The sequence below is a fragment of the Salmo trutta genome, chromosome 7, assembly GCF_901001165.1.
Source record: "Salmo trutta chromosome 7, fSalTru1.1, whole genome shotgun sequence".
Lineage (NCBI taxonomy): Eukaryota > Metazoa > Chordata > Actinopteri > Salmoniformes > Salmonidae > Salmo > Salmo trutta.
In genome coordinates this window covers 46,227,941-46,241,874 of record NC_042963.1, presented here as the reverse complement: position 1 = coordinate 46,241,874, position 13,934 = coordinate 46,227,941, and the positions used below count along the sequence as shown (strand labels likewise).

The 13,934-nt window shown below is 43.0% G+C and overlaps 2 protein-coding genes across 3 annotated transcripts; one reads left to right on the top strand and one right to left on the bottom strand.

The window, feature by feature from the left end:
- Positions 1-156: 156 nt before the first annotated feature.
- hsd17b2 (hydroxysteroid (17-beta) dehydrogenase 2) lies at positions 157-4,093 on the top strand. Of its 2 annotated transcripts, none has more exons than XM_029759138.1 (5): positions 157-590; positions 842-1,054; positions 2,344-2,529; positions 2,847-2,984; positions 3,230-4,093. In XM_029759138.1, the coding sequence occupies exons 1-5, from the start codon at positions 314-316 to the stop codon at positions 3,580-3,582; spliced, it is 1,167 nt and encodes a 388-aa protein (XP_029614998.1). In that variant the 5' UTR covers positions 157-313; the 3' UTR covers positions 3,583-4,093. The 2 variants fall into 2 exon arrangements, with proteins under 2 accessions (XP_029614998.1, XP_029614999.1); XM_029759139.1 differs by having other exon boundaries at positions 3,201-3,527.
- Positions 3,803-5,591, bottom strand: mphosph6 (M-phase phosphoprotein 6). Its single transcript, XM_029759140.1, has 5 exons — positions 5,357-5,591; positions 4,788-4,900; positions 4,495-4,585; positions 4,287-4,387; positions 3,803-4,198 (listed from the first exon to the last, which is right to left on the bottom strand). Exons 1-5 carry the CDS (start codon positions 5,402-5,404, stop codon positions 4,069-4,071), a joined length of 483 nt encoding a protein of 160 aa, XP_029615000.1. The 5' UTR covers positions 5,405-5,591; the 3' UTR covers positions 3,803-4,068.
- Positions 5,592-13,934: the final 8,343 nt, after the last annotated feature.

The following is a 13,934-nucleotide window of genomic DNA, read 5'->3' as shown; positions in this document are numbered from 1 at the left end:
ACTTGTCCAATAAGAAACTAATGAATACACCCCCGATGTCTGGTTTAGAACAGGTTTCATTCAGAGCCATGCCTGTTTCCACTTGCACTAATGTAACAGCACTGTTGATTGGCGGTGCCGGCTGGCAGTGACCGAGGGGTGGGGTTAATGTTTCTTAAAAGGTTACAGACAGAATGCTTGGGTTTTTCAGTTGAGGATACACTTGATATGCACATGTCAAAGAGCCAAGGGGATATCCAACAAAGGGGACAGGATATTGATACCTCAGTGATATCAGAAAAGTAAGAGCAAAACCAACCTGCCAGTGGATAGAATGGAGAGCGTTGACATTGAATTCTGGTATTTCTCTTCTCTGTATACAATAGTTACAGCCCTATACATTGGGGCAATTATAACTAAGGCAAGAGGGAGTTATGATAGGGAATACTGGACCTTTGCACTTTTGGCTCTTGGGGGGCCTCTGTGCTTTTTGGCCCTTCCAGGCTACGGCAGTCTGCTCTTTCTGACCTGCAGCCTCTGGTTGTGCTATGTGGTTCTGGGCAGACGAGTGGACATGCTGACGATGCATGGAAGAGCTGTGCTGATTACAGGTAGGTGATGTGGGTACATGGGTGCCATACACTGACACTAATCATACCAACCACTGTCAACAGAACATGACTGATACTAGTCTATTCATAACATAGTCATGACGTGGGGCCCATTAAATCTTCTGTACAATGTTATTGAATGTGGTTTCAATACTGCTGAGTGCTTTGTGTACTCATGAATCAAGTACACATGAACATTGGTACGGTATGTCCTGGTGTCCCATTTATTTGTTTCTCTTCAACATGAACAGGCTGTGATACAGGTTTTGGACATGCCCTAGCGAGAAGGATTAGTGACTTGGGAGTGACTGTATTTGCTGGGGTTCTGGATGAGACCAGCCCAGGAGCAGTGGAGCTGAAGAGACTGGGGTCTGAGGGGCTACAAGTCCTTCAACTGGATGTGACAGACGCTGCGCAGATAGAGCGGGCTCACCACTACATTTGCACTCAGGTTGGGGAAGCAGGTAACGTGTTGTTCACTACAAGAACTATAAGGCGCTGAGGACACATAAGGTGCATTTCCACTAAGGATTTACCCCAGTTTTGAACCCAAAAGGCAGACTTTTCTGTTTCCATCTATGCGTGCCAGCACCCTTGTCTCACTGGGCCATGGCTCCGGCAGACTGACTCTGACGTGGAACCGAGGCAATGCCTACTCTGTGGACAGTTTATTAGATACACCACCCAGTTCACGAAAATGGTTCGATCCTACAGACAGTAAGTCAAATGGCCATGGCTTGCTATATAAAGCAGGCAGACAGGCATCGAGGCGTTCAGTTCCTCTTCAACTGAACGTTAGAATGGGAAAACGAGTGACCTAAGCGACTCTGAGCGTGGTGCAGTGGTATGATCGTCGGTTCCAGTATCTCAAACGGCAAGCCTCCTGGGCTTTTCAGGCACGACAGTGTCTAGGGTTTAACGAGAATGGTGCGAGATACAAAAAACATCCAGTCAGTGGCAGTCTTGTGGGCAAAAACAGCTAGTTGATGAGAGTTCAAAGGAGAAAGGCTAGAATTGTGCAAGCTAACAGGCGGGCCACAAACAGGCAAATAACAGCGCAGTACAACAGTGGTGTGCAGAACAGCATCTCAGAACGCACAACCTGTCAGTCTTTGTCACAGATGGGCTATTACAGCAGACGACCACACTGGGTTCCACTCCTATCAGCTAAAAATAACAAGCAGCAGCACTAGTGGGCTTACTCAACAAACATTGAATCCTGGTTCCTGTTGTGTCATTCTGATGGCAGAGTCCATGGCCCCATCCTACCTGGTGTCAACGGTACAGGCTGGTGGCGGTGGTATAGGGAATGTTTTCCTGCCACACGTTAGATCCCTTGATACCAATTAAGCAACGCTTGAATGCCACAGCGTATCTGGATATTGTTGTTGACCCGATGCATCCCTTCATGGCTACAGGCCACTGACTGTACGTAACAATGGCTAACTGAACTTTAACACCTTCTCATAAAGAAAGTCTTGCATGATGCAGAGGTTGCTGATCTGTCCGCCACAAGTCTTTAGTGTCACACTCCTAATGGAAACACCATAACATTAGAGCTTACATTAACATAAAACACTGGTGATGCACTACTTTGGGGGTAAGTCTCAGTGGAAAAGCACCAATAGATGTCATTGGAAAAGGCATCAAACTTAACATATAAGGAGAAAGAAGTGATCCTTTTCTGATCAAAATAATGCTATAATGCACATGACATGGAATGTCTCAAGTCCACACTCCCTTTGACTCTCAGGTCTTTGGGGGATTGTGAATAATGCGGGAGTCCTGGGCTATGTGGCAGATGGAGAGATTCTTCCTGTGAGAGTATACAGGAACTGCTTGGCTGTGAACTTCCTTGCTGCAGTAGAGGTCTCTCAGGTGTTTCTTCCACTGCTCCGACACTCCAGAGGCAGGCTAGTCAACGTCTGCAGTATGGCAGGTAACATATCTGGACTGTTTATTGGTTCTTGTCAAAACAAAAGGCTTAGGGTTGACCTCGAGCAGTCACTCGCAAGTTATACTGGCTACTATCCCACTTATGACAACAATGCAATTTCAAAGCAAGTATTGCTGGCCAAGCAATTTCGAAGCAAGTACAGTTGGCCAAGAACCCCCACTACTACTCAGACAGCCTTTATTAGGTGAGGAAACTGTAAATATAACTAATCTTGTACCCGTAGCCAGCTTGACTTGCAACTGTGCTCAAGGTTAATCCTAACCATTTCCTGATGATAAACCTAAAATCTGTTTGTGCAGGTGATGTGCCCGTTCCTGGGTTTGTTGCCTATGGAGCATCCAAAGCAGCCCTGAACACCTTCTCTGGAGTGATGAGACTAGAGTTGGCCAGATGGGGCGTCAACGTATCCACAATTCAACCTGCAGGCTTCAGGACAAGTATGTATAATAAATAATGATTATTCAGTTATATGACAGTTTAAAATGAAAATGCTATGACCTGAGACAGCGAAGAAGTTCAGCACCGCTCTTCAGCGCTCTTAGTTGTTGAGGAAATTGACCCTCTACTGCTGTTTACTTTGTGTATTGCTGAGTCTACTGTACCTTTCAATAAACATTGTTTTCCCCCTTTTGATTTACTTACTCAACAAACAGATTTGTCTATCATTTGGTTGAAAACGCAGATATCTTCGGTAGCAGTGATGACTGGAGCAGCTACCAAGAGGAGATCTTCACCTCTCTATCCCAGGATGTCCGGAAGGACTACGGCGAGGCCTACATCTCCTCTCTCCAGACCCGCTTTGCCAAGATGGCCGACATGTCCTCAGAGGACCTGCGTCCCGTGCTAGATGACATGTGCCACGCCCTGATGTCAGTGGCCCCCAGACCCGTCTACACCCCTGGCCAGTCTGCCTGGCTCATTCCCTGCCTCCACCGCCTTTGCCCCACACGGTTCTATGACATCATTATTACAAGTCTGTTTCAGTTCAATAGCAGTCTGCCAGCTGGGCTCCAGGCAGGAGGCTCGAAGACTTGATATGTGATGTCGGGCTATTCTTTCCCAAGGTTGTTTACGCGAATGCTTCATAGATTAGTATCTCTCCATCTTCCCTCATGCTTGGTTGGCATTGAAATGTGACTGTTGGCTTTGTACTTTTTTGGCAGCTTCATAAGCAAGGCTATTGAAAACCCTTGTTATTGTTTGAATTTAGTTATGTTTTGTCAATTTCTCACAGAAAACAAGACAAGCCACCACATTGGGTAACAGTTTTAATTAAACTATACCCTTGTCCATGGTACAAGGATGTGGGCTTCATTTCCTGTGTTCATAACCCTCAATGAATCTTGAAGAAATATACTTTTAAAAAGAGGATATATAACATCCATTCAACTTTAAAATATATGCCTGTAACATCTATGGAAGTTACCTACGGTTCATGAAAACAGCCGTTAAAATAAAAATTGTTGCACATAAAAACATTGTACAGTCCTGACATACTTCATTTAAATAAAAAGCATGCCCTCAGTCCTGAGGCTTCAAAAAAGCCTTTTTTGTTTGTGTCTCAATTGCGTTTTGATTAACATCCTTAATCGCAGACCTCTCCCGTTTCTTAGCAAACTTCTTCTTCATGCTTCCCACTAAGCTCTCGTACCTACAAGGTAGAGAGAAAAGTTAATCAGACGGCGATGTAACAAAACAGTTTGAAATCATGTCAAAATAAAACTTGAGTTGTTTCCTACCTTCTAGCCATGTCTTCATCTGTGATATCAGTCTCCATTCTGCTAATTTCCTCCTCTTCCAACTCTTCCTCATTTGGAGCATTCATCACAATCATTAGTTTCTGGATGGAGAAAATACATTTACACCAATGAAACAGTCACATCACATTTAAATGTATCTAGTCTTACTTTGATAAACCTTAAGGTGTGATTGTAAATTAATAAGTACCTCTACTTCTGTATTGAACCCCTTGAATGACATTCTTCCATACTTCAGGTCTTCACAGGGCCCAAAACTTCTTTCTTCTATGATGAAATTCCTAACCAAAGACAGGAAGAACAATATCAAATATGCCAACCTTTGAGCCGAGGACACTAGAGAGAAGACTGTCATCCATCTCCAATGTCCGATGGTATGTTGCTGGACATTAGAAAAGGATGGCAGTTGTGTGTCCTCAAACTAGTCTACATCCTTATGTAATTACTCCAATATGTGCAGGTGGACAGTGAAAGGGGTCATACTCTTTAGCTTTGAGTTCTGGCAGGTCCAGATACCAATGCTCATCACTGATGATCCTCCTCTCCTCTTCTTCCAGTTGCTTCTTTGTATCTGCATCCAGGCCTCTTTGCATGAACTAGTAGACAGAATGACAATTGTAGAAGTACAGTACAAGACGTGCAGGACCTTCTACACTGCATCAGAGTTTGAGACATTGCTGAGGAACTTCAACAGTGTGTCTTACGAATCACTTACAAATGAAATGGTATTGGAGAGAACCCATAGCCATGGGTCTGAACTAACTACACAACAAGATTAATCCAGTTAATTTACGAAAAGTGTGTTGACAAAGATGTCCCAGCTGACAAACCAAGCACGTTAGCCAACAAAGCTAGCCTGGTTGCTCAAGCCAAGTTAGTTAGGTTACTTGGCTAGCTAGCTAGATCGTATATGGTTTTAGTTGGATGCCACTTTTACCATCCATCAACAGCTCTATCCGTCTCTGAGGTTTAGCAACGTGCCTACTAGCAGGGGCAACATTCCTAGCGGCTAGTATGATAACTAACTACTGTAGTTAGCATGCATTTCTTACCTTCATACGCAAGAGGTTTTTGGAGAGTTTCGCGTTGTCATTTGCCATTTCAATTGGAGATTCTTGTGACGTTACTGTTGACACTAAACTATATGTCCGTCTTCTGAGCGACTGCAATAGGTTTGTTTTTCAGTAAACTGTGACTTTTAATCCTAAATGTTCCACGAGCTCGTTTCCACGCCGTGTGGTATAAAGCTCAGACTCGACCAATCGATCGAAGATTCATCTCTCTGCAGCGCTCAGATTGGAGAGGAAGTTACCACTAGACACTGTTCTACGATCATTTTTGCATGTTACTCCCTCACGGTAAAGGGTAGGATTTGGGATAGGTAATCTGATCGTAGAGCTGTAGCTATAAGGCTGGGTAACTAACTTCAGTGGATGAAAGCATTCTTGAGGGATGTGGATTTCAGTGGTTATTATTACTGATTTTAAAACTATATTTAACCACCTAAATAATTGTATGGGCACAGCCAAAAACAGATATGAATAAATAGTAGTGGAAATATTCAATAACATAAAATGTAATAGATAGATAAAATATAGACTGAAGTCTATTTTGTTTATATTTTAAGCAGATGTATTGTTTTCCTGCAGCTTCAGTGATGTTAAACTCCTGTGTGGCTCAGATGGTAAAGCATGGCTCTTGCAGCGCCAGGGTTGTGGTAAGATTCCCACGGGGGACCAGTACAGGGAAAAAGCACAAAAGTATATCCACTCACAACTGTAAGTCTGCTAAATGACTATAATGTACATTTCGGAAACGCACCTACCTCCAGTCTACTGAGTTCTGTCTAGAAGGGATACAACTTTTGTCCAAATTGAATTTTTGTAGCAGGTTTAGGAGAACAGGATAATTAGGTTAAGGTTAGTTTTAGGGTTAGGGTTAGCTAAAATGCATAACAAAAAAACTTTTGATCAGTCTACCTCCAAGAGTGGCGTTTTAGCAGAGAAGAAGAGGAAGGTTCGGATCCAGAAGAAGGCAGAAGTGGTTGATCAGTCAGAATGAAGCAGAGTGTCGAGTACATTTGGTGAAGACAAATGTTCTGAATGGACAACAGTTATATCGAAAACTGGTACAAAAAGGAAATTGTCTAAAATTGGAGTGGAGGATACGTGTGTAAATGATAATGAATCGCTTCTTGTTGGGATGTGGTTGTTGAGTAAGGATGCATATTTAGGAAACCTGTATGAGGAGTCGAAAATGTTGTATGCGCTTGAAAAAGTGTAGTCAGTCAGAGTTACCAGGAGTGGTCTTATTTTTATTAATTATATTTATGACGAGCAGCGGAAGATTGCAGCGGGCCTCAAAAGAATCCGGACAACCGAAGTTTTGTGTTTTGAACTTTGGAGTAGAGCACCCGTCAAAGGAGTCATCTCAGGGGTGACGACGGATGTTCAGGTTGAATACCTGAAGATAATTCCTGGTGTGGTTGGTGCCCAGCGTCTGACCTGCTGGGTGAATGGAAAAAAAGAAGAAAGTCTGTCGGTCCTGTTGTTTTTTGATAAAGAGCAATTACCTACACATGTGAAGCTTGGTTAAGTAAGATACGCCGTAAGAGCTTTCGTCCCCAAACCATTGCAGTGTAAGAATTGTAAAGGATTTGGCCATGTTTCAAGTGTGTGCAGACGAACAAAGTATACTGAAGAACGGTGTGTAGAAGGACGACGGTGTTGCAATTGTGGTGGGGATCATGATCCTGAGTTCCTGGAGTGCCCTGTAAGGGGTAAGGATATTGAGGTAGCAAAAGTTAGAGGGGTCAATCGAATCTCCTATGCGGAGGCAATCAAAATAATTGAGGATACAAGTGATGCCAGTGAAGAGATGGTAGTGGATACACCACAGCCTGTAGTAAATGTTTGCTGCCAAACAAAAGATACACTGTGTGTTAAAAAGGTGGATTTGTTGCATTCATTGCCACAGTTATAAACTGTACAGCAGAAGTCTCAAAGAAGTCAAAGAAACTAGACATTATTGTGGCTGCAGCAGAAAGGTTTTTGGTACTCAAGGATTTTACAACAGAAGACTTGCAAGGGGTAATGGCGCCGGAAGACCCGCACTCCCAGGTTCCCCTTGTGCCTGTGTAGGGATCAGATCTTTTTTATTGATTTATTTTTAACAGAATAGCTGTTTGATTTAAAACAACAACATACATATATATATATATATATATATATAATTGCAAAATATATATACCGTTCAAAAGTTTGGGCACATTTTTTTGTCCATTAAAATAACATCAAATTGATCAGAAATACAGTGTAGACATTGTTAACGTTGTAAATAACTATTGTAGCTGGGAACGGCTGATTTTTAATGGGATATCTACAGACGTACAGAGGCCCATTATCAGATTATCAGAAACCATCACTCCTGTGTTCCAATGGCACGTTGTGTTAGCTAATCCAAGTTTATCATTTTAAAAGGCTAATTGATCATTATAAACCCTTTTGCAATTATGTTAGCACAGCTGAAAACTTTTGTGCTGATTAAAGAAGCAATACAACTGGCCTTCTTTAGACTAGTTGAGTATCTGGAGCATCAGCATTTGTGGGTTCGATTACAGGCTAAAAATGACCAGAAACAAATAACTTTCTTCTGAAACTCGCCAGTCTATTCTTGTTCTGAGAAATGAAGGCTATTCCATGCGAGAAATTGCCAAGAAACTGAAAATCTTGTACAACGCTGTGTGCTACTCCCTTCACAGAACAGTGCAAACTGGCTCTAACCAGAATAGAAAGAGGAGTGGGAGGCCTCGGTGCACAACTGAGCAAGAGGACAAGTACATTAGGGTGTCTAGTTTGAGAAACAGACACCTCACAAGTCCTCAACCGGCAGCTTCATTAAATAGTACCCGCAAAACACCAGTCTCAACGTCAACAGTGAAGAGGCGACTCCGGAATGAAAGTTTCTTCAAAAACCATCAAGCGCTAGAGTTACCAGCCTCAGAAATTTCAGCCCAAATAAATGTTTCACAGAGTTCAAGTAACAGACACAAGAGACTTGCTTGGACCAAGAAACACGAGCAATGGACATTAGACCGGTTGAAATCTGTCTTTTCGTCTGATTTGGTTCCAACCGCTGTGTCTTTGTGAGACACAGAATCGGTGAATGGATAATCTCTGCATGTGTGGTTCCCAAGGTGAAGCATGGAGGAGGTGTGATGGGTGCTTTGCTGGTGACACTGTCTGGGATTTATTTAGAATTCAAGGCACACTTAACCAGCATGACTACCACAGCATTCTGCAACGATACGCCATCCCATCTGGTTTGAGCTTATCATTTGTTTTTCAACAGGACAATGACCCAAAACACACCTCCAGGCTGTGTAAGGGCTATTTGACCAAGAAGGAGAGTGATGAGTGCTGCATCAGATGACCTGATGAAAAGCAGCCAACAAGTGCTCAGCATATGTGGGAACTCCTTCAAGATTATTGGTAAAGCATTCCAAGTGAAGCTGGTTGAGAGAATGCCAAAAGTGTGCAAAGCTGTCATCAAGCCAAAGGGTGGCTACATTGAAGAAACACATTTTGATTTGTATAACACTTTTTTGGTTACTACATTATTCCATATGTGTTATTTCATAGTGTTGATGTCTTCACTATTATTCTACAATGTAGAAAATAGTAAAAATAATGAAAAACCCTTGACTGAGTAGGTGTGTCCAAAGTTTTGACTGATACTGTATAATTTTTTGGGGGGTCGTTTTTTAGTAGTTCAGTTTTTTGGGGGAATCCTGTTTCCATACCGCATAGTAGGTGGCAGGATGCACATAAAATTGTGTAGTTGCCATTATAAATTGGGTGGTTCGAGCCCTGAATGCTGATTGGCTGACAGCCGTTGTATATCAGACCATATACCACCGATACGACAAAACATGTATTTTTACTGCTCTAATTACGTCGATGAGCAGTTTATAATAGCAATAAGGCACCTCCGGGGTTTGTGGTGTATGGCCAATATACCATGACTAATGGCTGTATCCAGGCACTCTGCATTGCGTCGTGCATAAGAACAGCTCTTAGCCATGGTATATTGGTCATATACCACACCCCTTCGTGCCTTATTGCTTAAACATACCATAGAAGAAGAGGAGGAGCACCGAGAAAACCCATGCCAAGAGGACCTACACCCAGACCACAGCATCACCAGCCACACCCCAACCAGCTAAGACCACCCCAAGCAAACCCTGGCCACACTCTATATAGGCCCCCCCATATCAAACCTATGCCCCTTCTGCCCACCTCATGCCCCCCGCCCCTGCGGCAAGGGCCTCAACATGACAGTAGGAGATAAGCCCAGGCCGTGAGCAGAGCAACAGGCCCAACCCCCACTATTATACCCGCCCAAGCCCCATCCTGCGACCTAAGAGGTATGTATCAGATGCTCAACATGCTCTGCTCACACCTACTGTGATGGTCCGAGCCTAAACCACACATAAACAACACTAGACACTTTGGAACACAAATCTCATCCTGAAATATACAAGGTCTGAGGTCATCTGCCTTTGCCCTAAAGAGCAGGAACCCAGACTTCATCAAAGAAATTGGAAAAACAGACATTGTCATCCTACAAGAAACATGGTATAAAGGAGATGGACCCACTGGTTTCCCTCTAGGTTACAGAGAGCTGGTAGTCCCATCCACCAAATTACCAGGTGTGAAACAGGGAAGAGACTCAGGGGGTATTCTAATTTGGTATAGAGCAGACCTAACCCACTCTATTCAATTAGTCAAAACAGGAACATTTTACATCTGGCTAGAAATTAATAAGGAAATTACCTCAACAGAGAAAAATGTCCTCATATATGCTACCTATATCCCCCCAATAGAATCCCCATACTTTAACGATGACAGCTTCACCATCCTACAATTTCCAGGCCCAGGGACATGTACTAGTCTGTGGCGACCTAAATGCCAGAACTGGACAAGAACCTGACACTTTCAGCACACAGGGGGACAAACACCTATCTGGAGTTGACAACATTCCCTCCTCCATAATCCCTCCTAGACACAACTACGACAACATCAAATCAAATCAAATGTTTTTATAAAGCCCTTCTTACATCAGCTGATATCTCAAAGTGCTGTACAGAAACCCAGCCTAAACCCCCAAACAGCAAGCAACGCAGGTGTAGAAGCACAGTGGCTAGGAAAAACTCCCTAGAAAGGCCAGAACCCAGGAAGAAACCTAGAGAGGAACCAGGATATGAGGGCTGGCCAGTCCTCTTCTGGCTGTGCCGGGTGGAGATTATAACAGAACATGGCTAAGATGTTCAAATGTTCATAGATGACCAGCAGGGTCAAATAATAATAATCACAGTGGTTGTCGAGGGTGCAACAGGTCAGCAAATATCAGTTGGCTTTTCATAGCCGATCATTCAGAGTATCTCTACCGCTCCTGCTGTCTCTAGACAGGTAGCACGTCCGGTGAACAGGCCAGGGTTCCATAGCCGCAGGCAGAACAGTTGAAACTGGAGCAGCAGCACGGCCAGGTGGACTGGGGACAGCAAGGAGCCATCAGGCCAGAGCCATGGTCCTAGGGCTCAGGTTCTCCGAGAGAAAGAAAGAAAGAATTAGAGAGGACATACTTAAATTCACACAGGACACTGGATAAGACAGGAGAAATACTCCAGATATAACAGACTGGCCCTAGCCCCCCGACACATTAACTACTGCAGCATAAATACTGGAGGCTGAGACAGGAGGGGTCGGGAGACACTGTGGCCCCACCCAACGATACCAAACAGGCAGGGCCAAACAGGCAGGATATAACCCCACCCACTTTGCCAAAGCCAGCCCCCACACCACTAGAGGGATATCTTCAACCACCAACTTACCATCCTGAGACAAGGCCGAGTATAGCCCACAAAGATCTCCGCCACGGCACAACCCAAGGGGGGGCGCCAACCCAGACATAACTAACATAACCAACAAAAACGGGTCACAACTCCTGGAGCTCTGTCGGACGCTGGGAATGTACATGGTAGGTATGTACTCCTATGGTAGGTACACATATAGCTCATCTCTTGGCAGTAGTACTGTAGACTACTTTATCACTGACCTCAACCCAGTCTCTTTAGACCGTTCACAGTCAGTCCACTGACAACCCTATCAGATCACAGCAAAATCACACTCTACTTGAACAGAGCGTCGCTCAATTTAAAAAATAAAAAAAAACGTTAAAAAAAATGTTACCTTTATTTAACTAGGCAAGTCAGTTAAGAACAAATTCTTATTTACAATGATGGCCTTCACCGGCCAAACCCGGACGACATGCGCCACTCTATGGGACTCCCAATCACGGCCGGTTGTGATACAGCCTGCATTCGAACCAGGGTGTCTGTAGTGACGCCTCTAGCACTGAGATGCAGTGCCTTAGACCACTGCGCTACTCGGGAGCCCGAAATGCCTCAATCATGAGGCATCAAAGCCAAAGGAGCTGAATAATATTAAGAAATGATATAGATGGAAGGACAGTAGTTTGGAAATCTACCAAAAAACAATTTGACAAAAACAATTTCAATCCCTTCTAGACAATTTCCTGGACAAAATGTTTCACTGTAATAGTGAAGGTGTAAACCTGGCAGTAGAAAACCTAAACAGTATATTTGACCGCTCAGCTTCCCTATCAAATGAAAAAATGTCAAGCAGACAAGCTAAGAAAATTAACAACAATGACAAATGGTTTGATGAAGAATGCAAAAACCTAAGAAAGAAATTGAGAAACCTATCCAACCAAAAACATAGAGACCCAGAAAACCTAAGCCTGCGGCTTCACTATGGTGAATAACTAAAACAATACAGAAATACGCTACGGAAAAAGAAGGAACAGCATGTCAGAAATCAGCTCAATGTAATTGAAGAATCCATAGAATCTAAGCACTTCTGGGAAAATTGGAAAACTCTAAACAAACAACAACACGAAGAGTTATCTTTCCAAAACAGAGATGTATGGATAAACCACGTGTCCAATCTTTTTGGCTCTATAACAAAAATCAAACAACAAAAACATATATGATCAAATACAAATCTTAGAATCAACTACCAGAACCCACTGGATTTTTCAGTTACATGTAATGAACTACAGGACAAAATACAAACCCTCCAACTCAAAAAAGCCTGTGGCATTGATGATATCTTAAATGAAATTATAAAATATACAGACCACAAATTCCAATTGGCTATACTTAAACTCTTTAACATCTTCCCCAATATTTGGAACCAAGGACTGATCACCCCAATCCACAAAAGTAGTGACAGATTTGACCCCAATAACCACTGTGGGATATGCGTCAACAGCAACCTTGGGAAAATCCACTGCATTATCATTAACAGCAGACTCGTGCATTTCCTCAGCGAAAACAACGCACTGAACAAATGCCAAATTGGCTTTTTAACAAATTACCGTACAACAGACCATGTATTCACCCTGCACACCTTAATTGACAAACAAACAAACCAAAACATAGGCAATGTATTTTCATGCTTTGTTGATTTCAAAAAAGCTTTCGACTCAATTTGGCACGAGGGCCTGCTATACAAATTGATGGAAAGTGGTGTTGGTGGAAAAAACATACGACATTATAAAATCCAGGTACACAAACAACAAGTGTGCAAAAAACACACACATTTCTTTACACAGGGCCGGTGAGACAGGGATGCAGCTTAAACCCCACCCTCTTCAACATATATATCAACAAATCTGAAGTCAAATGTCTACTGTTTGCTGATGATCTGGTGCTTCTGTCCCCAACCAAGGAGGGCCTACAGCAACACCTAGACCTTCTGCACAGATTCTGTCTGACCTGGGCTTTGACAGTAAATCTCAGTAAGACAAAAATAGTGGTGTTCCAAAAAAGGTCCAGTTCACAGGACCACGAATACAAATTCCATCTACACACCGTTGCCCTAGAGCACACAAAAAAACTATACATACCTCGGCCTAAACATCAGCGCCACAGGTAACTTCCACAAAGCTGTGAACGATCTGAGAGACAAGGCAAGAAGGGTCTTCAATGCCATCAAAATGAACATAACATTTGATATACCAATTAGGATCTGGCTAAAAATACTTGAATCAGTTAAAGAACCCATTGCCGTTTATGGTTGTGAGGTCTGGGTTCCAGGACAGCAACCCAATTAGACCCATCCAAATCACGAGAAAACAAAAAGATAATTACTTGACACATTGGAAAGAATTGACCAAAAAACAGAGGAAACTAGAATGCTATTTGGCCCTAAACAGAGAGTACACAGTGGCAGAATACTTGACCACTGTGACTGACCCAAAATTAAAGAAATATTTGACAGACTCAGTGAGCAAAGCCTTACTATTGAGACAGACTCAGTGAGCAAAGCCTTGCTATTGAGAAAGGCCGCCGAAGGAAGACCTGGCTCTCAAGAGAAGACAAGGTATGTGCACACTACCCACAAAATGAGGTGGAAACTGTGCTGCACTTCCTAACCCCCTGCCAAATGTATGACCACATTAGAGACACATATTTCCCTCATATTACACAGACCAACAAAAAAATCAAAAAATAATCTAATTTTGATAAACTCCCATATCTATTGG